We start from the raw sequence: 26,628 nt of genomic DNA on the forward strand, positions 1-26,628 counted from the left end.
GGGAGACATCAGAATGCATAGAGGGAGAGAGAGAGTTTTAAAAGAATCCAAGCTGGGGGGTGGGGGGGGTCAATCAGCACCTTTTGTGTGTCACAGGCCCCGAGGAAACAATGGCTTGCACATAATTTGGCACTTGGCAAGGACCAATGATAAGAGGTTAGGTTTCAGTGGCACCGCCATTGTGTGAGTGGGAGAGTGCTAGAGTGGGGAGTTGAGGCTTTGATTCACCAAGGAGTGGTATAAACCATAGGTAGATTTTCTTTCATTATTTATTCTTTCATTGGTGTTGTGTATTTAGAGCAGAGGGGATGCCAGACAGATAATGGAATGCTCCTCCTACAGGATAAAGGAAGACAGGGAGACCTCCAGTGTCCCCGACAACTACCCATGCAAGAAATGCATAAAGCTGCAGCTTCTAACAGAGGCATTAAGGAGCTGCAGCTGGAACTGGATGAATTCTGGATCGTTCGGAAGGTTGAGGGGTTGATGAACTGAACACATACAGAGGCAGTTACACCTAAGGAGCAGGAAGCAGGTAACCCGAGTGACCGTCAGGAGGGGAAGGGGGACAGGCGGCTGGTGCAGAGTACCTCTGTGGCTGTTTCCCCCCAACTGTTGCATACTGTAGAGGGGGTGGGGGATGACTTGGCAGAGGAAAGCCACAATGGTCAGGTCTCTGGCACTGACTCAGAAAGGAAGAGGGGAGAAGAGGTGAGTTGCAGTGATAGGGGAATCAGTGGTTAGGGGAACAGAAAGAAGATTCTGTGGATGAGAACGAGATCTCCGGATGGTTTCTTGCCTCCCAGGTGCCGAGGTCAGTTACATCTTGAATCAAGTCCACGGCATTCTTAATTGGGAGGGTAAGCAGTCAGGGGTCATGGTCCACGTTGATACCAATGAGACGGGTAGGATGTATGACATGGTTATGCAAAATGTGTTCATGGAGTTAGGTGCTAAGTTAAAGGACAGGACCTCCAGGGTTGTGATCTCAGGATTGCTCCCATGCCATGGGCGAGTGAGACCAGAAGAAGGGAGATCATACAGTTTAACATGTGGCTAAGGAGATGGTGCAGGAGGGAGGGTTTCAGATCTTTGGATCATTGGGCTTCCTTCCAGGGAAGGTGAGACCTGTATAGGAGGGGGACAAATATCTAGCAGGAAGGATTGCAAGTGCTGTACGGGGGTGGGGGGGGTTTAAAATAGTTGCAGGGGTTGGAAACCAGAGCACCAGAACAGGTAGTGGAGTGGTTGTAGAAAAAGATGTTAATCTGTGCTATACATATTTCAATGCGAGGCGTATTGTAGGAAAGGCTGGTGAGCCTAGGGCATGGATCAGCACACGGAATTATGACACTGTAGCCATTTGTGAGAATTCGTTGCAGGAGGGTCAGGACTGCCAGCTCAATGTTCTGGGCTTCCAGACGTGAAAGAGCACGAGTGGCATTGCTAGTCTGGGAAAATGTCACAGCAGTAATCAGTCTGGGCAGACTGGAGAGCTCGTCTAGTGAGACTTTAAAAGCACATCTGAGAAATGAGAAAGGTATGACGATATTATAGACCACCCAACAGTCAAGATTTCCAAGTTCAAAGTAAAATTTATTATCAGAGTGCATACACGTCACCACATACAACCCTAAGATTCTTTTTCCTGCGGGCATACTGTGGTGAACTACATATACCTGTCTGGACACGCCCCTCTGCTGACTGCCCCTGTGGCTCCTCCCACAGACCCCTGTATAAAGGCGATTGGAGGCACTGCTCCTCCCTCAGTCTCCAGGATGTTGTGTGGGGATCTCTTACCGCTAATAAAAGCCTATCGTTCGCCTCCCGTCTCCGAGAGTTATTGACGGTGCATCACATACTTAGCAAATCTATAGACCAATAACTCTAAACAGGATCAATGACAACAGATGTCACAAATGTAAATATATATATATATAGGAATAAATAACAAGAATGAAATAACAAATGAGACCATTGATTGTGGGAACATCAGAAATAGAATGAGTGTAGTTATCCCCTTTTGTTCAAGAGACTGATGGTTGAGGGGTAGTAACTGTTCTTGAACCTGGTGGTGTGGGTCCTGGGGCACTTGTACCTTCTACCTGATGGCAGCAGTGAGAAACGAGCATGGCCTGGGTGGTGGGGATCTTCGATGATGGATGCTGCTTTACTACTGCAACGTTTCATGTGGATGTGCTCAGTAGCTGAGAGGGCTTCACCCGTAATGCACAGGGCGGAATCCGCTACCTTTTGCAGGAATTTCTGCTCAGAGGCGTTGGTGTCCTCATGCCAGTCAGTACACTGCATATCTATAGAAGTTCACCAAAGTGTTTGATGACATGCTGAAACTCCGCAGAATCCTGGGGAAGTAGAGGAGCTATCATGCTTGCTTTGCAATTATATTTACATGATGGGTCCAGGACAGGTCCTCTGAGATAGTGACACCCAGGAATTTAAAGTTACTGACCCTCTCCACCTCTGATCCTCCAATGATTACCAGCTCGTGGACCTCTGGTTTCCACCTCCTGAAGTCTACAATCAGTTCCTTGGTCATATTGACATTGAGTGAGAGGGTGTGGTTATAAAACGACTCGGACAAGTTTTCAGTCTCCCTCCTGTATGCTGATTCATCAGCCCCTTTGTTACAGTTCACAACAGTGGTGTGATCTGCAAACTTGTATATGGTGCTGGAGCTGCACTTAGCCACACAGTCACAGGTGTAAATGAGTTGAGCAGGGGGCTAAGCACACATCCCTGCGGTGCTCCAGTCCTGATGGAGATGTGGAGGAGAAATTTTTGCCAATCCAATCTGACTGGGGTCTGCAAGTAAGGAGATCCACAGGATTTAGAGAAGCAAATTTGTAGAGAGTTTGCAGACTGCATCAAGAAATGTAAGGTTGTGTTAGTAGGTAATTTTAACTCTTCACATACTGATTGGTACTCTTATACTGTAAAAAGCTGCGTGAGTCAGAGTCTGTCAAAAGTATTCAGGTAAATTTCCTTAATCAGAACATAGGAGTCCCAACAAGAGAGAGTCTGATTCTCGATCTCCATTTAGGAAATGAGACAAGGCAGGTGACAGAACTTTGTGTAGGGGAACACTTTGTATCTAGTGATCATTATGCCGTTAGTTTCAAGATAATTAAGGAAGAGGATAGGTCTGGTCCTCGGGTTGAGATCTTAAACTGGAGAAAGGCCAGTTTTGATGGCAGAAAAAATGGATTTGGGACAGGTTGTTTTCCGGGAAAGGTGTACATAGTAAGTGAGAGACCTCCAAAGGTGAAATTTTGAGAGTACAGAGTTTGTATGTTCCTGTCAGAACTAAAGGCAAGGCAACAGGTTTATGGAACACCAGTATTTGAGAAATATTGAGGCTCTGATTAAGAAAAAGAAGGAGGTGCAGAGCAGGAACAAATGAGGTACTTGAGGAGTACAAGAAATGCAAGAGAACACTTAATCAGGACAGTTAAAAGAGGGCATGAGGTTTCTCTGGCAGACAAGGTGAAGGAGAATCCTATAGATACATTAGGAGCAAAAGGACAGCGGGGACAAAATTGGCCCTCTGGGAGATCAGAATGGTAATCTCTGTGTGGTGCTGAAAGAAGTGGGGGAGATCTGAAATGGATTTTCTGCATCTGTATTTACTCTGCAGACTGACTCCGAGTCTACAGAGGTGAGGCAAAGCAGCAGTGGGATCGTGGACCCTATGCAGTTTGCAGAGGAGGAATTGTTTCCTGTCTGGAGGCATATTAGGATGGAGAAACCCCAGGGCCTGTCGAGATATTCCCGCGGACCCTGTGAGAGGCTAGTGCAAAAACTGCAAGAGCCTTAGCAGAGATATTCAAAACATCCTTAGCCACGGGTGAAGTGCCAGAGGATTAGAGAATGCTGATTCATTGTGTCCTTTATGAGGTATTTGAGGAGTACCAGAAATGCAAGAGAACACTTCATCAGAACAGTTAAAAGAAGGCATGAGGTTTCGTTGTTTAAGAGAAGCTCTAAGGATAAATCAGGAAATTATATGCTGGCGAGCCTGATATCAGTAGAGGGAAAGGAATTCTAAGGAACCGGCTATGTAAGCATTCGGATAGACATAGACTGATTAGGGACAGTCAACATGGCTTTCTGTGTGGTAGTCATGTAGAACAAATCTTATAAAGTTTTTTAAGGAAGTTACGAAAAGTTGATGAAGGCAAGGCAATGGATGTTGTCTACATGGACTTTAGCAAGACCTTTGATAAGGACACTAATGGGAGGCTGGTCAAGAGCGTTCAGTCGCTTAGTATTCAAGATAAGGTAGTAAACTGGATTCAACATTGGCCTTGCAGAAGAAGCCAGAGAGTGGAGGTAGATGGTTACCTCTCTGACTGGAGGCCTGTGACTATTTTGTGCCTCAAGGATCAGTGCTAGGTCCACGGGTATTTGTCATCTATATCGACGATCTAGATGATAATGTGGTAAACTGGATCATCAGATTTGCAGATGACACTGAGACTGGGGATGTAGTGGACAGGCAAGGAGGACTATCGATAGTTGCAATGGGACCTGGATCTGATGGAAATGTGGGCTGAAAAATGGCAAATGGAACTTGTCCAGTACCAGAGGGCATGGTTTGAGGATAAAGAGTAAGTCATTTAGTTCAGAGTTAAGGAAAAACTTCTTCTCCCAGAGAGTTGTGGGGGTCTGGAATGCACTGCCTCGGAAGGTAGTGGAGGCCAATTCTCTGGATGCTTTCAAGAAGGAGCTAGATAGGTATCTTATGGATAGGGGAATCAAGGGATATGGGGACAAGGCAGGAACCGGGTATGATCAGCCATGATCTCAGAATGGCAGTGCAGGCTCGAAGGGCCGAATGGTCTACTTCTGCACCTATTGTCTATCTTCATATCATCTGCAAACTTTGCAACAAAGCAATCAATTCCATCATCCAAATCATTGACATATAACGTAAAAAGAATCGATCTCAGCACAGACCCCTGTGGAGCACCACTAGTCACCGGCAGCTGACCCGAAAAAGCTCTCTTTATTCCACTCTTTGCCTCCTGCCAATCAGCCACTGTTTTATCCACGCTAGAATCTTTCCTGTAATATCATGGGCTCGTAGCTTGTTAAGCAGCCTCATGTGTGGCACCTTATTAAACAACTCCAACACCTTCCGAACCACTGAGATCAGACTAACTGATTTTCTTCCTTTCTTTCTTCTGCTTCCCTCCCTTCTTGAAGAGAGGAGTGACATTTGCAGTTTTCCAGTCTTCCAGGACCATTGTAGAATCTAGAGATTCTTGAAAGATCATTATTCATGCCTCCGCAATCCCTTCGGCCACCTCTTTTAGAACTCTGGGGTGTACACCTGGTGACATCTACCTTTAGATCTTTCTGTTTCCCAAAAACCTTCCCTCTGGTTATGGTGACTTCCTACACTTCATGCCCCTGACGCTGGGAACTCCATCATACTCTAGTGTCTTCTGCAGTGAAGACTGATGCAAAATACTTATTCAGTTCATCCACCATTTTGTTGTCCCCCATTACTACCTCTCCAGCATTGTTTTTCAGCAGTCTGATATCCACTCTCACCTCTCTTTAATAGAGGTATACAAAATTATGAGGGGTATGTATAGGGTAAATGCAAACAGGTGTTTTCCACTGAAGGTGAATGAGACCACAACTAGAGGTCATAGGTTATGGGTGAAAGGTGAACATGAGGGACAGCTTCTTTACTCAGAGGGTGGTGAGAAAGTGGGATGAGCTGTCAGCATGACTGGTAGATGTGGCATCAATTTCAACATTTGAGAGAAATGTGGATAGTTACATGGATGGGTGGGGTATGGAGGGCTCTGGTTGGGGTGCCAGTCAATGGAACTAGGCAGATTAATGATTCACCGCAGACTAGATGGGCCAAAGGGTCTGCTTCTTTCCTGTTGCTTTCTGTGACTCGAGCAATGATCCTTGAGGAACACCAATGGTGAAAGTGCAGTCGTAGGAAGAGTCGAAGCTGCAAGTGGCTTTCAGAAACCATTAGATGATGGGGAATGGAGCCAGCTGAATCAGAATCAGGTTTAATATCACTGATGTATGTCATGAAATTAATCATTTTGTGTTAACAATTCATAAAATGTGCTATATATTACACTAAGATATAGACAGCATATACATGGATTTATAATAAGTAGTGCAAAAATAAACAGGCGGTGTTCATGGGTTCTAGGAGCATTCAGAAATCTGACTGCAGAGTGAAAAGATGTTCCTAAAATCGTGTGAGTGTGTGTTATCAGGCTCTTGTACCTCCTCTCTGATCGTTGTAATGAGAAGAGAGCAAGTCCTTGGGTTTCCTTAATGATGGATGCTTCCTTCCTGAGGCATCGTCTTCTGACGGTGGGGAGCTTCATGCCGATGATGCAGCTGGCTGAGGTTGCAAACTCCTGCCGATGTTTCCAGTCCTGTGCAGTCGCCCTTCCACACCAGACATCAATGCAACCAGCTAGAGCGCTCTCCGCAGAACCTCCAATGAAATTTACTGGAGTCTTTGGTGACAGACCAAATATCCCCAAACTCTTAGAGAAATATAACCAGTGACGTGCCTTCTCCATTGTTGTGTTAACATGTCAGACCCAAGATAGATACTGACACCCAGGAACTTGAAGCTGCAAATGCACTTCACTGGCAGAGCTACAGATAAATTAAAGAAAATTATATGGTTACCAAATTCAAAGGCTGCAGAAAATTGCAATGATTGAAGAGGAATAGATTCACCTGGAATACCAATCAGAACTTTGTCCAGAGGTAAAAACATTGGGTGGCACAGTTGTGTAGTGGTTAGTTTACAGCACCAGTGATCAGGGTTCGATTACTGCAGTTGTCTCTAAGGAATTAGTACGTGCTCAATGTTCCGGTGTGGGTTTCCTCCCACCTTCCAAAGCCTTACCGGCCAGGGTGAGTAATGTCGTGAACATGCTATGTTGGCACTGGAAGCTTGGCAACGCTTGCGCGCTCCTTTCAGCACATCCACAGGCCGTTCATTGTTGACGCAAACAATGCATTTCACTGCATGTTTCAATGTGCATGTGACAAGTAAAGCTCATCTTTAAAAATACTCGGACTGGGAATTTTAGATCTAAGCCACCTCTGTCACCCAAATCAATCCATCCATCAGCTCTTTGTCTAACCTACTAAGATATTATTCTATTAACGTTCTGTTATAATTAAGGTGTGGATATAAAAACATGGATAAGACTACCTGATTCATATACTTTATTTAAAAAAAAACAATAAATTTGGTTCCAGGCCTTTGATATTATTGAAACCCCTCCTCCCATTTACAAAATAGTGGGATCATATCAGAGCATCTTTTTATTCGTGCTTTCTGGGTTTTGAGGTTTTACTAGTGAAAGTCTTTATGTCCCTGGCATCATTTGCCCCAGTTCCACTTACGTCGGGTTGGGTTCCACACGAGGCCGCGATGTACCACAGGCATGACTCGTGAACATTCAGATCAAACAACTCAGCGGTCCTGATGAAGGGACTCGGCCCAAAACATCAACAGATTATTCCTCTCCATAGAAGCTGTTCCTAAAACATTCGGTAAAAATATCGCCAACAGTTGATGGGAAATTTGACATTTTCTACCAATCAATCCAAACTGTAAGATTGTTGTGTTATTGGCTTTTAATACTTCTCAGGAAACCCCAATCTTCATGCATCTGAGACTCTGCGTGAACTCTCTTAAAATGGATGGATTTTAAAATGAAACTCCAAAGCACAATTAATGCAACATTAAACCGAATACGAGTCAAAAGTTTTGCTTTCCACGTAATTCCCTTTGTGCCTCTCATTTACCCTCTGACCCTCTTCCTCCTCCTCCTCCTCCTCCTCCACCCCCCACCCCCCCCCCCCCCCGCAAAAAGCTTCTCTGTTCATTAAAATGCCCGCAGACATTTATTTTACTTGGACTGGGTTCTGATATTTATCTTGCTTTGCTTTCTACTACAAAATGACATTACCCCTCGCTGCTTTATCATTTCTTGTCGGTCACCTCATGCACGGACACTCCTGTGCCAAGCGTAACTTTATGCGTATGCAGTCAGTCTGTGTGCATAAGCTAATACTGACGAAGGGTCTCGGCCCGAAACGTCGACAGTGCTTCTCCCTATAGATGCTGCCTGGCCTGCTGTGTTCCACCAGCATTTTGTGTGTGTTGTTGTTTGAATTTCCAGCATCTGCAGATTTCCTCGTGTTCGCTCCTTAGGTATTTATATGTATTGTTTTTTTTAATCATTGTGGGCTTTTTTTAGTTTTTTGTGCTGCATGGGATACAGAGTAACAATTATGTCGTTCTCCTTTACACTTGTGTACTGGGAATGACGGTAAACATTAAACAATCAATTACTGCCAGAGATTCCACGCAGGCAAGCGGTAAAGATCAAAAGATAGAAAAACTTCGTGAATGAGGCATAAAACTAAAGATGCGGGCGAGGAGAGTTACCACTGATTTTGGACCATTTGTCTATTGGGGATACTGTCCGAATTCAGGCTCTAATTCGTCGGCTGCTCGGCGAACCACGGCCCACCAAACATTCTCCGGCCTTCGTGCGCATTCAGTCGGTGATTACTCACGCCCTATTTCAGCGCCTTTTCCGCCGGGATTTATCTCACTTCACTAAATTATAATAAGGACCCCGTTATAATGAAAAGGATGTAAGTTTTTCCAATCTATTGAACTGCGTACCGGGGCAGGAGTGGCGTTCAGAAACTGTACTATTCCCATGGAGAGGCCAACTGTCAATCAAAGCGGCCCTGCCATCTCAATGTCAAGAGAACCAGTCCAGCTCCAAACAGCCTCGGCGTGGTGTAATGAAGACATGAGACATTGGAGCAGAATTTGGCCAAGAGGTCCACCGAGACTGCTCCGCCATTCCAATATGACTGATTTATTAACCCTCTTAAACCCATTCTCCTGCCTTCTCGCCGGAACGTCCCGACTAATCAACCCCCGCATTGTGTACATTATATCCAAGTATAATATGCCACCGCATAGCTGACTAGCCCTAATATCGGAAATATCAGAGGACTAACTCTTGCAGAAAATCTGAAACTAGAATAGAAGACACGGCAAGTACACCAGTTAAATCTGCCCTCATCTATGGGCCGTTAATAACTTAGAGCGTGGTGTTTAGGTTCAGAATGCGTGCGCAGCGGTCGCTTTATGTTCGTGGTTTTTGCTGTTGGAGGCTCGCCATGCTGTGCGTTCAGTGGCGCTCTTCTGCACACCCCTACACTAAGGCGTGGCTACTTGAGTTACTGACGCCTTCCTGGTATCTTGAACCAGCCTGGCCATTCTCCTCTGACCTCTCTCACACAGAACGGCCTCTCACTCGGTGTGTTTTTTTTTTGTTTGCGATTTTGTTTTTTGCATTATTCTCTGTAAACTCCAGAAAACATTATACGGGGAAACCCCAGGTGATCTGAAACGCTCAGACCACCCCGTCTGGCACCAACAATCAAAGTCACTTAGATCGCATTTCTTCCCCCTTCTGATGTTTGGCCTGAACAACAACTAAACCTCTTAAACATATGTTTTTTATGCAATGAGCTGCTGCTTAACAAGACAAGAACCCATGGTCACAGGAAAGATATTAGCATGGATAGAAGATTGACGACTGGTAGGAGGCAAAGAGTGGAAGAAAAGAGAGCCTTTTCTGATTGGCTGCCAGTGACTGGTGGTGTTCTGCAGGGGTCAGTGTTGGGACCGCTTCTTTTCATGTTACATATCAATGACTTGGATAACAGAATTGATGGCCTTGTGGCCAGGTTTGCGGATAATATGAAGATAGGTGGAGGGGCAGGTAGTGTGGAGGAAGGAGGGAATCTGCAGAAGGACTTAGACAGAAAAGGAGAATGGCCAGAGGTCTGGCAGATGGAATATAGTGTTGGGAAGTGTATAGTCATCACTTGGCGTAGACTATTTTCTAAATGGGGAGAAAATTGAAAAATCAGAGGTGCAGAGGGACTTGGGAGTCATTGTGCAGGATTCCCTAATGGATAACTTGCAGGTTGGGTCAGTCACAAGGAAGGTAAATGTAATAGCAACATTCATTTCAAGAGGATTGGAATAGTAGAAGCAAGGATATAATGATAAGGCTTCATTAGGCATTGGTCAGACTGCATTTGGAGAATTCGGTTTAATTTGGGGCCCCTTATCTAAGAAAGGGTGTGCTGGCATTGGAGAGGGTCCAGAGGATATCCACAAGAATTATTCCTGGAATGAAAGGGTTAACGTATGAGGCTCTGGGCCTGTACTCGCTGGAGTTTAGAAAAATGAAGAGGGAACTCATTGAAACCAATGGAATATTGAAAGGTCAGGGTAGAGTGGTGGTGGTGAGTCCAGGACCAGAAGAAACAACCTCAGAAGAGAGGGATGCCCATTTAGAACAGAGATGAGGAGGAATTTCTTTAGCCAGAGGGTGGTGAATCTTTGGAATGCATTCTTACAGATGGCTGTGGAGGCCATATCATTTTGCACATTTAACGCGGAGGTTGATAGGCTATTTACTAGTCAGGGCGTCAAAGGTTACGGGGAGAAGGCAGGAGAATGGGATTGAGAGGGACCATAAATCAGCCACGATGATACGGCGGAGCAGATTCGATGGGCCGAATGGCCTGATTTGCATGCGTGATTAAAAATTCGCATTAATCTGCAGATGTACATCTGTACCTAATAAAGTGGCCACTGAGTGTACACGCCACGCTCTCGTCAGAAACTATTACTGCATCTCAAGCTCCACGGTATTTCCCTCTGCACCAAGTATCTGCCAATTTATGTTTTGAAACACTTAAGATTTATTATTGAGGCTTTTTTTTAAATGGATTCTTTAATAGTACGTAGAAAAGGTGTTTATAAGATAGTTTGTATGCATAGATTGATTGCATGTCTATAAAGTGACCTTAAGCTCGGGACTGTCTGCGCATGTTGACAGTGACAGGTAGTGGTGATTGGGAGTGTGGAGGGGTGGAGGTGTCGATCAGCCTTGCGGCTTGGGGGAAGTAACTGCTTTGCAGCCTGATGATCCTGAGGTAGCCTTCCTCCCAATGAGAGAGCTACAGGTTTTGTTTAGACATCTTAGACAGACGGGGGAAATAAGTCAGGGTTGAAAATTATGTTTACAGTGAAAATGTTCGATCTAATCAAGACAACTCGATGACAAAATCCTAAAATGCATCACTGCTTTTGCATAAATCGCTTTTCCCACACCCTGGTCCTAATCAGCGGCAGAGTCTCGAATGATTTCCAAGTAATGTTAGTTTAAGAAACTAAAACAAAAGGAAAGTTTGGATTTATTTCAAGACGGCGTTAATTGACGCACTGTTTTAACTTTAGTTGCAAGTTCAAACTCAAAAGAACTTATTTCGTCGTTAAAAGTTTATTTGCAAATTCGCGCACAATGCATGGTAACGAAAAGGCGATTATCGGGTGCACTGTACATCAGTCAATATATAAAAAACAAATTCACAACATGTTTATCGACATCACGAAAAATTATATTCTCTTTAAAATTATATATAGCATTGCCACGTACTTTCAGATTCATGCTTTTAATACGTCTTCAGAAAACACGTGAACAGAAAAAATGATCAAAATAATCAGATGCTTTAAAAAATCGTAACCATCAATCTACCAACAACAGTGCCTCTGTAATGTTCCGCGCCCACGTTTAGTGCTTTAAAGCCTGACCCTTTAAGGACGCGAGTTTACACCAAATTAAATAATTGCTCCCAGCTCTACATCATATGTCACTTTTAGCTTTGTCTGCTAGAGAAGTATTTTGATAGTCACACATTTGCCTAAGCGATTGTTATTCATTCTGGTCCTGATGACTGATTAATCAACGGGAAGTCACGATGAGGATTCTTCCGTTTACTGCAGTGTGTGTTGAATTTAAAATTAACGCTATGAGAATATTACAACGACAGCTAAAACTGATAGGAAGTATCGAGATTTTTAATGAAGTTACTGATACTCAATTTGTTATGTTGTCACGGTCGTTTGAATTTATTGTATTGAGAAATCCAGCTCGGAACATGCCCTTCGGGGGAACGAGCCGCGCTGCCCAGCATCCCGCCTATTTAACCCTAGCCTAATCGCAGGACAATTTACAAAGACCAATTAACCTACTAACCGGTACGTCTTTCCGGAGCACTCGGAGGAAACCCACGCGTTCATGGAGGGAAGGTGCAAACTCCTTACTGTAGTAGCGTCGCGCTAACCGCTATGCTACCGTGACGCCCTCTATTAATTCTCTATTAAGTTCTCTAATTATTAAACGGCAGAGGCTTGGCATTCAAGAATTGCACAGAATGGAAAACGATTCGGATACTGGTTCTGATATTGCTCTTCCCTAATAAATATCCTATACGATACGGTCACCGAAAGGCACAATTCCTATCATCTTATATACAAAATAAACAGGCTTCAAGCGTTTTGGGGTTTTGGCAATTCACGTGTCAGTTCTATTCACTGATCATTGTTCCTTCCTGAATCTTGGTCGCTCTGATCGTCAGTAAAGCACACATCCACGTCGCTCTCGTTGCTGTGGTCACTTTTCTGCTCGGCTTCGTCCATTTTGCTGTCTGCCTTGTGAATATTTTGCCCTGGGTGTCGGGATTTCACATGCCTCTCCAAATCCCTGCGACGCACCAACACCTTGCCGCAGAATTCACACCTGTAGGGCGTGTTCCCCTCCGCGTGTAAGCGGATGTGTTTGTTGAGGTTGCTGGGATCTCCGAAAGGTCGGAGGCAAACTTTGCACTTTAGAGGCTTGTAGCCCGTATGTGTCCGCATGTGGATTTTAAGGCCGTATTTACGGGAGTAGAGCTTACCGCAGTATAGGCAGAGGTGGCCCTTTTTGGGTTTGCCGCTGGAAGTGGTGGTGGTCGAAATGGACTCCAGTCGGGATCTGTTCTTTTCCGCGGCGATGCTGCTCAGTTGCTGGGTGTGCATTGCGATTTCTCGGTCGATGTTGGTGATGGAGCCAAGTTCCGGATTGAGGGATGGGGCGCCAAAGTAGGTGACGGTCTCTGGGTACTTGACCAAGTTGCTGAAGTGGAACTTCAGGGGGTAATAGGGGGAGCTGTAGAGGAATTCGCCATTGTACACGGTCAAGGGCATCAGCGGAATGTTGCATTCCCCGGGGAAAGGCTTCACACCTTCAAAGGGAGGAATGGAGAACCTCTCAAAATGGACGCCGCTTGGAATGGTGGCACAGCGGCTCGGAGACAGGCTGGTGTGGAAACCCCTTTCGACGTGTTTGAAGGCCGACGTCTCTTCAAAGTTGCTAAACAAAGGAAAGCCTCTGGTGCTGTCACTGCAGGGCAGTGCGGGGGCCGGGGGCTCTATTGAGTGGATGCACTTGGAAGGGTGGCTTCCTACCATGGTCTCGCTGGTAGAACGCGGCGGTTTCATGCTGGTGGGCAGCTTATTGAAGGCCATTCCATTTGTCTTGCTGCTGCAGTCACCGCCCGGCTCGGAAGATATTAATTTTGATAATCCGGTAGGTTTGAACGCGGATCTAATCCCAGGATGAAAGCCCATCGCACTGACTATTGAGGAAGTCTCGCTGAGGGTGGTCAGGGAAGCGTGGCTTCGGGCTGAGTTAACGCTCATGTCCAGAGCCCGGTCCTGTTCATCCAACGACCCCGCTGACTTCTTAATCAGGGAGGCTTTGGCCAGGAATGGCGAAACTGATCGTTTACCCTCCTCTGCAGAGACGGGTGAGATTTGATGACCATTCCTCAGCGTTGCTGTACTGGATATGTCTGCACTCTTCGGCGACCTGCTGAAAGTTTCCGAGATCCGAGTCTGGTCGTTGTTGATGAATCCTCTGCCGTTACTCAGGGTGCAGTGGAAGTGTATGTGAGCCTTTAGCGTGTTCGGATATTTAAACGCTCTCCAGCAGTACCAACAAATATAGCGCTCTTCCCCTACGGAACAGGAAAAAAATACTGAGTTTCAGAGTGAAATTGCAAATGTTTTTTTACTGGAAAGACATGCAGCAAGGATAAACCATAGAAACGTAGACGTTAAGAGTCATTTAACACGAGTAGACATGCCCCTTTAGAACAGAGATGAGGAGGAATTCCTTTAGCTAGAGGGTGGTAAACCAGTGAAATCCATTGCCACGAGTGGCTCTGGAGAGCCAGTCTTCGGGGGTATTTAAAGAGGGGGCTGATAGGTTCCTGATTAGTCAGGGCGCCAAAGGCTGCAAGGAGAGGCAGGAGAATGGGGTTGGGAGGGATAATACATCAACCATGACGGAATGGCAGATCAGGCTAGATGGGCCGAATTGCCTAAATTGTTTTCCTTACACGGCTTTCAAATTATTGCTCATCTTTCAACAGTTAATTGAGTAAAGTTCAAAGTAAGTTTCCTATCAATGGGCATCAAATGCCATCTCGGGATTCATTTTCTTGCAGGCACCCGCAGGAAAACAAAGAACACGAAAAAAAAACTACATATCCAACAGGGCCGAAACACCCAATGTGCAAAACTGGTACAAAATAGTACCAATTCTACCAATGGTACGAAATGATACAAAAATACAAAAAAGTAAACAAAAATATATAGAACTTAAAAATAAGCTGCACGTTGCAAAACAAAAGGTCTGATATTAAGGTAGGGCAAAGATCCGTTTTCAGTTCTTGTTCACACCCTCTGCCTTCAAGATTCAAGATTCACAAGATTGTCTACTGCCATTCTTTCGCACACAGGTGTAAAGGAGAAGAAAATTATTGCAACTCCGGATCCCATGCAGCGCAAAGAAACACAATAAATGTAAATATAGAAAATAACCCCATGAACACAATGTACAGGTGACTGTGATGTGGCAGTGCTTCGAGTCATGAGGGGTGTGAAGGCGCTGAGGGGAAGCGTGTCTGATGTGGGTTTACTGGTTCTGGGCTAGTGAGCGGAGTGGTTGATCAGCCTTACTGCTTGGTGGAAGTAACTATTTTTTAAGTCTAGTGATCCTGGCGTGGATGGGCTGCGTAGCCCCTTCTCTGATGGTCCATGAACAGAGTGAATGAGATCCTTCATGATACTGTTGGCCTTCATGTCAGACACCTTCCCGTATATATGTCCTTGCTGACGAGTTGGCTGGTGCCGGGGCTGCGTTGGGCAATCCTAGCTACCCGTTGTGGAGCTCTCCAGCCCCCCCACAGTGCATCTATCTGCCCAGGATCGGAAAGGTCTGCACAAAGTTGTAAACTTCATTATCAGCACTAGCCTAGCCAGCATCGGGGACATCTTTAAAAAAGCGAAGCCTCAGAAAAGCGGCATCCATCATTAAGTACCCCCATCACCCAGGACGTGCCCTCTTCTCATTGCTACGATTAAGGAAGGGGTAGGGGAGCTTGAAGACACACACACTCAACGTTTTGGGAACAGCTTCTTCCCCTCCACCATCGGATCTCTGAATGCACAATGAACTCATGCACACTACCTATTTTTTTTCTTGCTGTACACAAGTTATTTAATTTTGTATACTGTATATCTTATTGTAACCTATATTTTTTTATTATGGGTCTCTCAGTACTGCTGCGGGAAAACGATAAACCTCAAAAAAACATATGCCGGTGATATAAAACCTGATCGATTCTGATGCGCGTGTTCGGGTGCTCTCCACTGCGCATCTGCAGAAGGTCGAGAGTATTGATGTGCACCAGGCCGAGTTCTGTGACCCAACCCAAAAACTTTACAAATTAAATGGTAGTAAATGTAAAAGGAAGTCAGCGGGACAAACAACTCAGTGGAGTGATGTATATGCATTTCTTAGTCCGGTTATTCATTATTCTCTTCTCTAAGGAGGAAACGTAAGCCTGATCAGGCATACACAATCTAGACAGTTAATGTTTTGGGCTTTACCAGCCTTCGAGGTGACAACAGCTGTTCCTTGAAATCATGGGGCGCTTGAAACAATGCACTAAGCCCATCTGTTGATGCTGAAGAGAGGAGGCGTATGGCAAGGAGTTGAACAAACTGCCCAAAGAGCAATATATATATCATAAGCTTCTCATTAAAGTGGGAACAATGTCCAGAATATTAACGTGCGCTATTCAAAGACAAACAATTCCTTGAGGTGCCCTCATTTGTAGATACTGCAATGAAAGAATGGCGTCAAACTGTTCATTGTACAACAGAAAGCAAGGCTCTCAATCTTTGACCATCAGCTCACTCTTTTATCTTTTCACACAAGAGATTCTGCAGATGCTGGAAATCCCGACTAACACCCACAAAATGCTGGAGGAACTCAGCAGGTCAGGCAGCATCTATGGAAAGGATTAAACAGTCGACATTTCGGTCCTGATGATGGGTCTCGACTCGAAACGTCAACTTCTTTCCATAGATGCTGCCTGACTTGCTGGCTTCCTCCAGCATTTTGTGTGTGTTTATCTTTTCCAAAGTTTCAATTTCACTATAACTATTTTCCCCTTTATTCTCGTTAATTCTGTTATACTATATCTGTTCTCGTTACCGATTCCCCTTTAATGTAGTTCTCTTCTCTCATCTTTTTGTTTCTTGGATGCAGTCCCAACATACGTGCCCCGACCTAATGCTTCTTCATGGAAAACTTTGCTTACGGTCTATTCCCACATCCATTAGAATCCATGCTATTTTGTAACTGACAAGCCTATATTACAAGTATAATTATAATTAACTTGACGCATTGTCGATTTTCATTTTAACAATCTGCACGTATTGTGTACAATTGGAAAAGTTCGATCGAACTTTGTTCTAAGACTGTAAACGCCTGCAAAGCATCTGAATGTGTTAGTCTTCCGGTGCTTTGCTGAAAATTAGCACGAGACAAAATCATTTCGTCTTCCTAACTCGCTGATACTTTTGTTCCGACTCTGTCTCAGGAAACACGCCAGGAACAAAGCCGATTCACACACCAGACATAATAAATATCCGACTTGAATATTTCTTACAGAAACGGTCCAAGTGCACGGTGTTAGTTCTTCCAGCGGCAAGCTTGTGATTTTGAAATGTTGTTATCACGTTGAAAGCTTCAATGGCATCGAATAAATGTATAGTGGCGAGTTTCGGGGCTGTTTCCGTTCAACTTAAATGCTCGCTTTCAAGCTGGCACTACTGCATGCCTAACAATGCACTTTATTCTAACCAGCTTGCGGCAATGTATTTGTAAATCCGTCGTTCACCTTAACTAGGTATGGAAACGTAATCTTCAGTATTTGATTAAAACCACACTTTGGAATCTGTTATCAATAGCTTTTAAAAATAATTCGTATGATATAATAATTAAATAAAGATTAACGCTGTATATTACAAAGTTTTGAAACTAATGCCATCTCAGGAAGCATGGCGCCGGGGGCGTCAAGGTAGCGTAGGGGGTTAGGTGTCGGAGTGCGGAGTACAATTCCGGAGTTCACTGCGCATGTTTCCCGTGAACGTGAGGGGTTCTTCCAGGTGCTGCGGTTTCCTCCCACAGTTAATTGTTCATTGTAAACTGCCCTGTGATCAGACTAGGGTTAAAATGGGCAATTTGCCTGGCAGCGCGGCTCGCTGGGACGAAAGGCCCTGCCCCGCGCTGTGTCTCTGATAAAAAAATAAATGAACAGATAAAATAAACGTTATTTATCGAAATATTATTATTTACCGTTACCTGTATTACGCAAATGTATAGTGGAAAGAGGGGGTGGTGAGGTTAGGGGCTCAAAGCCTTATTTTAAAACGGGGTGCAATCGTTAGTTACAAGCTGAAACCTCTATTCTAAGAAAAAACAAACAGAAACGTTAAATAGTGTGAAAAATGCAAACCAATAAAACAGGTATTTTGAAGTGTATTTTAAATTGTACAGAAGTCAAATGATTCGGATATTTTTACTGGTAGTCCACGTTATGGAGTCTAAGTACCATCTGCAGCCTTAGGATTACGGATATCGAGTGCGCAACCCAGAGCAGCAAACACAAAATGCTGGAGGAACTCGGGCCTCGGCTCCAAATGTCATTTCCATTGATACTGCCTGAACGGCCGAGTTCCTGGAGCATTTTGTGTGCGTTGCTCTGGATTTCCAGCGTCTACAGAATCGCTGCTGCACGATTCAGTAGTTTATATGACTGGTTCAGTTGTCTGGGTTCAAAGTGAGCAATGGTCTTAATGGCAGCATCGGAGTTCAGGTGAAATGATTTTGCGCGACCTGCAAAAACCCCCTTAGAGAAAGCGAGTTCTTCGATTTCTACAAATGTACCCTTGGAGGGCATTCCAACTGGTTGCATCATGTCCGGTCTGGAGGGGCCACTGCACAGGATCGGAAAAAGCTGCAGCAAGTTGTAAACTCAGCCAGTCCATCATGGGCACTCGCCTCCCCAGAATCCAGGATATCTTCCAAAAGCAACAACACCTTCTCGGCAACAAGGACACATTCAATGGATGATGCCTCAAAAAGGTGGCATCAATCATTAAGGACCCCCATCACCCAGGACATGCCCTCTTCTCATTGCCACCATCATGGAGGAGGCACAGGAGCCTGAAGACACGCACTCAACATTTCGGGAACAGCTTTCTCCCCTCCACCAAGAGATTTCTGAACCGGACCTTACCAAGCTATTTTTTTTCATCTTGTTCTGCACGACTTATTTAATAATATAGATAATTGTAATTTATAGCTTTTTTTAAGTATTGAACTTTACTGCTGCCGCAAAACAACAAATTTCACGACATATGCCAGTGACATTGAACATGATTCTGACTCTGAATTGGTGTTTATAATTTCAGTATTACCGCATCAATAAACTATTGACTGAAATATTGATTCGTTGTACGTTGAAGGGTCGCTTTGGAGTATTTTTAACTACACCTGTTTCTTTCAGGTTTATTAGAAGTACAGACATTACACTTTTTAACAGCTCGGGTCTCCGCAACAGCGTTGGACTGCGTGTATGGCGTATTTACATTGTATTACAAAAGAAAGAAACTGTACCAGTCGTTTTGCACTGCTGTGCGCTCGGTCCATTATTATTCAGTGTCCTTCATGCACATCCAATCTACACTAGATTATAGTAGGTGGTCTTTAAGCGTTGGGATGGGGCCGTAGGTCTCGGGAAGAGGCGAGTACGTTGATTTTTTTTTGGGGGGGGGAAGATTCTGTAAAGCTTCTTGTAATAATTGGGGAGTTTTGTTATCAAAATCAGAATCACAGTCAGGTTTAATGTCACTGGCATGTTTTGTGAAATTTTGTTGTTCTACGAGAAGTACAATTAAAAGGAAACTATAAATTGCATTAAGAACTGTAATCATAGATAAATAAATTGATTAAATAAGTAGGACAAAAAGAGAGCAAAATTTAAAAAAAATAGAGTTTACGCGGGTTTATTGTCTATTCAGAAATCTGATGGTGGAGGGGGAAGAGGCTGTTCCTGACACGCTCAGCGTTTGTCTTCAGGCTCCTGGACGGTAACAGTGAGGAGAACGTAGCCCAAGCCCGAATTTTAGTAACCCCCCATTACCTTACAACTTGGATTAGAGGTGACAGAGGTTTAGCCACCCTCCCCTTCTCCGTCAAAAATCACCAGCACCACGTCCCTCTGAAAAGTGGGACTTCAAGCTGAATACAATATTGGATGTACTACGCGATTATTCCTTTGAAGAGCACAATATTGCGCCCATCCACAATTTGGAGCCAATTGTGCCTTCTAGTTAATGCACCCGAAGTCCACCCCCACCCCACCTCTGCGCGCTCCCTGGAACCCGACGCAAATAGCCCTTGCCCCATTTTATTTCGCATTGGCCAATTTCGTTACACAATTATATCTATATTTTGCTATTATTATCATTATCATGTTCTTTATTTTTTGCGGTGGGAGGGGGGGTTGGGCCGCATCGGATCCGGATTAACAATGGTTTCGCTCTCCTTGCACTTGCGTGCAGGAAACCACGTTAACCAAACTCCAGTCTGCCTGCGTCTGTTATTTACAGTTGCCTCACGACCTGATATAGAAACATCATTGCTCACAATGGAGAAGTTCATCTCAGGGCAGCATACGCACTGTAATAATAATTTTACTTCCACGTTTGAAATGAATAAAGATGCAATTACTAAAATATGTATCACCCTGTATTACTTCTCACAGTCCGCTAAACATTTCTAGAAATGAAGACTGGTCATATATGAAATAACCAGCGTCGAAGGGGTGGGAGGGGGCGAAGGTCAGCCAACATCTTGACAGCTTCTTAATTATACTTTTAATCTAATTTTCCTTGAAATTACATATGTTTCACGTCAGCACGGAAGACGATAAAACATAGGCTCAGGATGAGTCCGCTGATTTATTACCCCTCTCAACCCCATTCTCCCTGTAGCTGTGGAGAAGGCCGCAGAAGCTGTCAAAACAAGAACGGCAAATGCTGAAGACACCCAGAGGTTCCAGCAAATGGCCGCAGCCATTTCTGCATTCTCCACGGTAACGAAGCGGTTAGCGCGACTCGACCTCTGTAAGGAGTTTGTACGTACTCCCTGTGGACTACGTGGGTTTCCTCCGGGCGTTCCGGCTTCCGCTTATAGCCCAAAGGCGAACCGGTGAGCGGGTTAATCGGAAATAGTCCTGTTAGGGTTAAATCTGGGGTTGCTGGGCGGCGCGACTCGGGGGGCCGGAAGAACCCAATCCGCGCTGGATCGCTAAGTAGATAAGGAGATAAATTCTACCGAGTCCAGTCCGCCGAATCCTTCAGGGTACCGCGAAAACGCCAAGCCATGCAGAGTGCTTAAGGGGCAGTAGCAGGCTGCGGGTGGCAGTGATCCTAGTCCAGAACAAAATAGTACATTCAATAGAATGGCTAGTAGTTCTGCCCACGCGATATCGCCGTGTCTCTTCGCAGCTGTGAACATACGGAAGTCACGGTCACCGACCGCTAAGGGCAAGATATTGGGTACATATCGCGGAGGTTCATGGGTTCTTGGTTAGTCCGGGTATCGGGGATAATGGGGTTGAGAGGGAAATTCAGTCAGTCATGAAGGGAATGGCGGAGCAGAATCGAAGGGCCGAATGGCGTAATTCTGCTCCTACGCCTTATGGCCTTACGAGCCAGGCAAGTGCTCAGCCTGATCTGCGGGAAGTTGCCCAGACTTCTCTGTTTTTGTTGCTGAAGTTCTGAGTGGCCGCTCGTCCCGGAGATCTCAACAAAGCAGGAAAAGTTGCTTTCGATTCTAACAAAACCTCTGTCAAGATCGTTAAAAATACACCTTCCAAATTGAAAAGAGAAGCCAAGATTTTTCGGCCTTAATTACAGGTCAATTTCTCGGCAGATCCAATAAACTCTCGTTTACTTTGACCGAAGTATAACGGAGAATTTCCCACTCGGGGTGGAGGGGGTGGGGGGGAGCATTCGGCTGGCTTTTTTCAATCTACGCCACTACGAGCTGCGGCTGCAGATGACCATCGATGAAAAACGTAGGAGATTCTGCAGATGCTGGAAAGCCAGAGTGACACACACAAAACGCTGGGGGAACTCAGCAGGCCAGGCAGCATCTGTGGACGTGAATAAACAGTCGACATCCTTCTGGATTTTTCTTCCCCCCCCCCGCCCCCTTCCCAGTCCTGACGAAGGGTCTCGGCCCGAAACAGAGACTGTTCATTCATTTCTGCAGATGCTGCCTGACCTGCAGAGTTCCTCCAGCATTTTGTGTGTGTGTTTACTCTATGACTATAAACAGCCGTGATTCGCAACGACCTTGAGAGTCTGGGGCGCAGATTAGAAACTGGAGTTTGACCAGCGATACAGAGCGAGCAGACATTTTTACAAAGGACGGTACACTGAAATTCCAATCACTGCAAGTTCAAACCGAACATACTCTTTAATAAATTACCCAGCATAATCAAATTCAGACTATTTCATTGGACAAAGTGCTATTGACTCTGACACAGCAATAGAACTGAAAAGAACAATACCGCTTGCAGTTCAACCACGGGATTAATTTATCTTCTGTGTATATTAACAGCCAATTGGAATCAATGCGAACTTATTCAGAAAATGAATAGAATGTCCCGTTGCCGAACAACTTCACATGAGTTAAATACTACGGCAGAGACTGCAAATTTTCCAAATGCTACCCTGGTGCCCACATGATCGGGGGCAGTATGGACAGTCCCACTTCGGGCTCAGCGCAATGACGTTACATTGCATCTAAACTGTAAACACGCTCTGTTTCTGCCACTTCCCCTTCTGCGTCTAACGGGCTTATCGCCGAAAGTGAACCTCAAGGTAGAATGTGGTGATACACGCGTTAAATTTCATCCGGTTATAAAATTCACTTTGGACTTCGAACTTCCCGTTCGTCTTTCGCGAATTGCGATTACCCCGCCTCTCCTGAAGTTGGAGGGTGAGAGTGTTAAAATAAAGGGGATTTGGCTATCTGTTGTAACCATACTCAAAGAGACAAAATACACCCAGTGCATAATTAAGGTATTATCGAATATAAATATAAACTGCTCTGATCCGTAAATATCAGCGCTGCTCGTAGTCAAAAAGCAGACACTTGTAATTTTGCGTTTATATATTTATACACACAGAAGATTCGTGCAAGAGTATTGATTCTTAAACCTGTGTGCGGAAAAACTGCAGAAATACTTTCGAAGCAGTGTACACATCTAGCGTTGCTCTTTCCCATTACTGTAGTGCAGCGAGAGCTGAGAAGATTGTCCCTACCTTTCTCATCGTGTGTCGGTGTAGCTGTGGTTGGGATATCGAGCCACTGAGCTAAAGAACTGGAATACCAAGCAGCTAGCTCCTCTCCAGGCTGGATTTCCCTCAGTGTTCGGTAAAATATCTGCGGAAAGGAACGGATACCGACTCCTAACGATTAGATGTTACCAAACAGGGTTGATGGAAAACTATATTTCTGTCCCAAATACAGCGGATGTTGATGTACCTGTCCCCCCGGAAGGTCGGTGATTGCTTCTAAGTTCTGCTCTTGGATATGCCTGGCTGGTCGGATTAACTCTGTCCATTCCGGCACGGAGTCGCCGGCTTCATCAACCAAATCCCCTCTAACAAAACGCACCTGAAACACGTCCACAGCATCACAATTTAGGGAAGAGCATTTTTTTTCAGATTCCTGCTTTATCTCTCTAATATTCGTTCCACTTCGCTGGTTATTTGCAATAGACACCCGCATTCATAAAATACAGAATCGTGTTCACAACGCTCCGCTTATAAAAAACACCAGATTAAAGCAAAAACGAAACATATGGGAGCGCATGTTTATCTTAAACATGCGGTATTGTTTTAAAGTTGGTTAAGCAACAGTGTGTATACTAGGCGTTTTAGTTGTAACAAGACACACAAGGATATGTGTGACCTGACAGGAACTGATGGTGATGATGACACCAAAAACCACCCAGAGTGGTGATGCGCGTCCGTTTCCCCGTGTGTGAGTGAGTGTGCGTGAATGTGAGTGTGACTGTGATTGTGTATATGTGAGTGTGTGTGTGTGTGTGAGTGACAGAGAGAGAGAGAGACAGAGACAGACAGAGGGACCAGAGAGTGTTGAACTCACTGTAGGCCTGTGTTGCTTATGTTTCATTAAGCGACACAAACATTAGAAGAGTTGAACCTTACACTCAAACAAACGAACAAACGCCGTTTACATTGAAGCAGAATTCAGCTGTGGTTAGATAGTGTTGAAAGCTTTCTCACATTGTCACTGCGCGTTCCCCGGTGTTTCTAATTGTATATTGTTTAAGATTTGAATTACAGGCAGTAAAGGATAAGCAAGCAAATCCGATGTGCTTAGCAAATCAATACTTATCTTCTGCACACTGGCTGTTCATGCATAGAGATTCGATAGTCTTGCAGTCTCTAAAGAGAAATGCAATAGTATTTATGAAATCCGGTTGGTTCATCCTGACATAATCAACAGAGGGAAATTTGCAAAGATATAGGGGCAAGGGCGTGAGAGAGCAGGGCGAACCGGATTTCATAAATTCTATTGTATTTCTTTACTTCCTCTAAATGCCTGCAAGAAAATGAATCTCAATGTAGTATATGGTGACGTACACGGACTTCGGTAATAAAATGGGTTTAAAAGTTTGAAAATTATTACACATCCGAGCTTCGGAATCTGAGAACACTGTTCTCAGTTGAACCCTATGACTGTGGCTTTGCCGTCCATTGGCCGGTGAGGTAGCGGTGACGCCCGTTCGTGTTTGGCAGTTGTCCGATGGAGGAACCGAATTGTGCGGCGCACTCAGTGCTTATCTCCTGGCTTATACTATGCCTCTCGAGAATTCGAACACGCTGTCCGACGAGCAGAGAACTCCAACTAACAGACATTGGAAAATAAGCACCGTTAATCATGCGCCGTGAAGGGGAGATATTAACAAAATATGGGCGGGGCAAATGGTCGCAGGGTGGGGGGGGGGGCGGTTAGCTATTAATTAGGCAGAGCGGTCCTTCCGCGCGTAATAAAATGGAAACAGACGAGAAATAAATAACATTGTTTGTCAGGCCGTTTAAAAAGGATTTAACAAATTAAGAATCTGACCGTGACGACACGGCATCTACACCTGCTTAACGAAACTCGTGGTTATATGTGGCATAAGGCACTGCACAACTTTTCCTGTATACACACAAATAATCTTCCTGAGCATATTCCTCGTTTTAATATGCCAGCAAGGGGAGTAGCTTGTATCATTTGCGATTGATTGCGTTAAGCCTAACAGTTAAATCATAGACAAATAAATACGGGTTTATGGAAGGGGGCCGAGTCCAGCTAATATCAACTGTTCCGCTAAATCTCGTCGCTAAATGCATAAACTGAATTTATTCCAATACAATTTAAGATTTAAGTCAAGATAAAGGGGGTACTATTTCTGTGTTATCAGGGACATGTTTAAAGCTAGCGTGCAACGATTTTGAATGAAAATAATTAAGTATCTTGCAAACAACATTTTCCATTTAGATTATGGATCTCGACAAGGCAAAATAAATTAATTGAAACCTGACCGTTCGGTTAATTGTAGACCGTGATATTGAACCCTTTAACCGCACGCAATTGTAGAAATTAGATACAATAAAAGCAATCTGTCAATAACTTTAACAGAAGTTCACACTGTATGGTAATTTGCAAGGAAAACACAATTAACTAACAATTAGCGACTAAACGATTAGACTGGGATCCATGACAATGGACAACTGAAAACAATACCGGGAAAACTCCAGGGTGAGTGGTTCTTCCTCTAGTGTTTTATAGATGAATAAAGGATTTATTTGAAATATTATTTGGCCTGATTTAAGAGTGCGAATAATACATTCTAATTATACTTTGAAGCTGCTGTCCAACTACTCGGAAGGCAGCGTTTTCTCTCCCGCTCTCGAGAAATGAAAAAGGAAAACTATATATTAAATATTTCTGGTCGGCAACAAATGCATTACCTTTTTCTTGTTGCAATGCTCCTTGCGATCGGACATATATTTCCCCAGCTTAAAAATGCCCTGTACGGGACCTAGACGGAGCCCGGCCGGGATGATGCTTCCCGCGGTGACGGTGATCGCCGAACTCCGGGGGGTTTGCATAGCTCCGGGAATGCAGAGAGGTGAAAAGAAGGGGCTGAGGGAAGAGGGGTGGGTTGGTAGCGAGATGAGACAGATACGTGTGTGTGTGTGCGTGTGTGTGTGTGTGAGCGAGCGAGAGAGAGAGAGAGAGAGAGGGAGGGAGAGGGGAGAGGGAGAGAGAGAGAGAGAAAGAGAGAGAGAGAGAGAGAGAGAGAGAGAGAGAGACAGGAGATGGACACACACTGGTCTCCGCCTGTGAAATGACGCGCCGGAGTCCATGCGCTGCGCTTTTTCTATCCAAAGGGGGGACCGTTGCGTTGGAGCGGAGGGCACAGAGTGCCTCAGTTTGGTGAGAGAGTTTTGGTGCGATCACAGCTGCGAGCCGCAGCCCAAGAGGGTCAGAGAGAAACACATGGAGACTTTCCCTACCCAACTGAATAATAAAGTGCTCGAAACGGCAAAGAACAATGGCCTTAGCGACCTTCCCCTTCCTAAAATCCAATTTGTCAAGAGAGCAAGAAAGGCGATTGTGAATCAAAGGTCTGGCGGGTCCATTAATCGTCAGCTTGTGTTATTGTCCGGCAGACAGTTACGATATTTTAAGTGACAAATTCACTGTATAATTTCTCCATAAATTTTACCTTCTTTTATTGCGGCCAACAAAACTTTGGGAAAATAAGTGACTAAAGTTAAGTCTACTTGGCTGATTCCTTTCAGGTTAAATATACTTCAAAGATTTTTCTCTCCCTCTTGTTTTTTTTATTTTCTCAGAGGAGTGGATCTCAGTTAAACAAAGAGAGCAGAAATGTTTGGAGGACTTGTTAACTTCTATTGACTCGGCGTGTGCCGCATAGAAACGGGGCAGGTACTTGATGGTAGAACACCAGAAAAGTCGCTATAGTCTCGGGAGAACTACCATCTCCATTTGTCCACCTCCCGCGTCAGACTCTTGCCTGTACAGTTCACCGAATTATTTTAAGCCAGTCATTCCACACAAGCATAGCCAATATCCCGCTATTTCGGAAATTAATTGAGTCTATCATTTGGGAGTTCAGATAGGATCACGC

General features: G+C 44.6%; 1 protein-coding gene across 1 annotated transcript; it reads right to left on the bottom strand.

The window, feature by feature from the left end:
• Nucleotides 1-12,508: 12,508 nt before the first annotated feature.
• Nucleotides 12,509-25,582, bottom strand: prdm13 (PR domain containing 13). The gene is made up of 4 exons (XM_059981309.1): nt 25,442-25,582; nt 22,938-23,069; nt 22,715-22,835; nt 12,509-13,974 (listed from the first exon to the last, which is right to left on the bottom strand). The coding sequence occupies exons 1-4, from the start codon at nt 25,580-25,582 to the stop codon at nt 12,509-12,511; spliced, it is 1,860 nt and encodes a 619-aa protein (XP_059837292.1).
• Between the last annotated feature and the right edge of the window lie 1,046 nt (nt 25,583-26,628).

The sequence above is a fragment of the Hypanus sabinus genome, chromosome 10, assembly GCF_030144855.1.
Source record: "Hypanus sabinus isolate sHypSab1 chromosome 10, sHypSab1.hap1, whole genome shotgun sequence".
NCBI classification, from domain to species: Eukaryota; Metazoa; Chordata; class Chondrichthyes; order Myliobatiformes; family Dasyatidae; genus Hypanus; species Hypanus sabinus.

Bases quoted from the DNA above. Each gene is read 5' to 3' on its own strand.
- prdm13 (XM_059981309.1), bottom strand. From the start codon at position 25,582: ATGCAAACCCCCCGGAGTTCGGCGATCACCGTCACCGCGGGAAGCATC. The intron at 23,070-25,441 runs GTAATGCATTTG...GACGTGTTTCAG, and splicing joins AGCATTGCAACAAGAAAAAG to GTGCGTTTTGTTAGAGGGGA. The intron at 22,836-22,937 runs GTACATCAACAT...TCCTTTCCGCAG, and splicing joins CCGACCTTCCGGGGGGACAG to ATATTTTACCGAACACTGAG.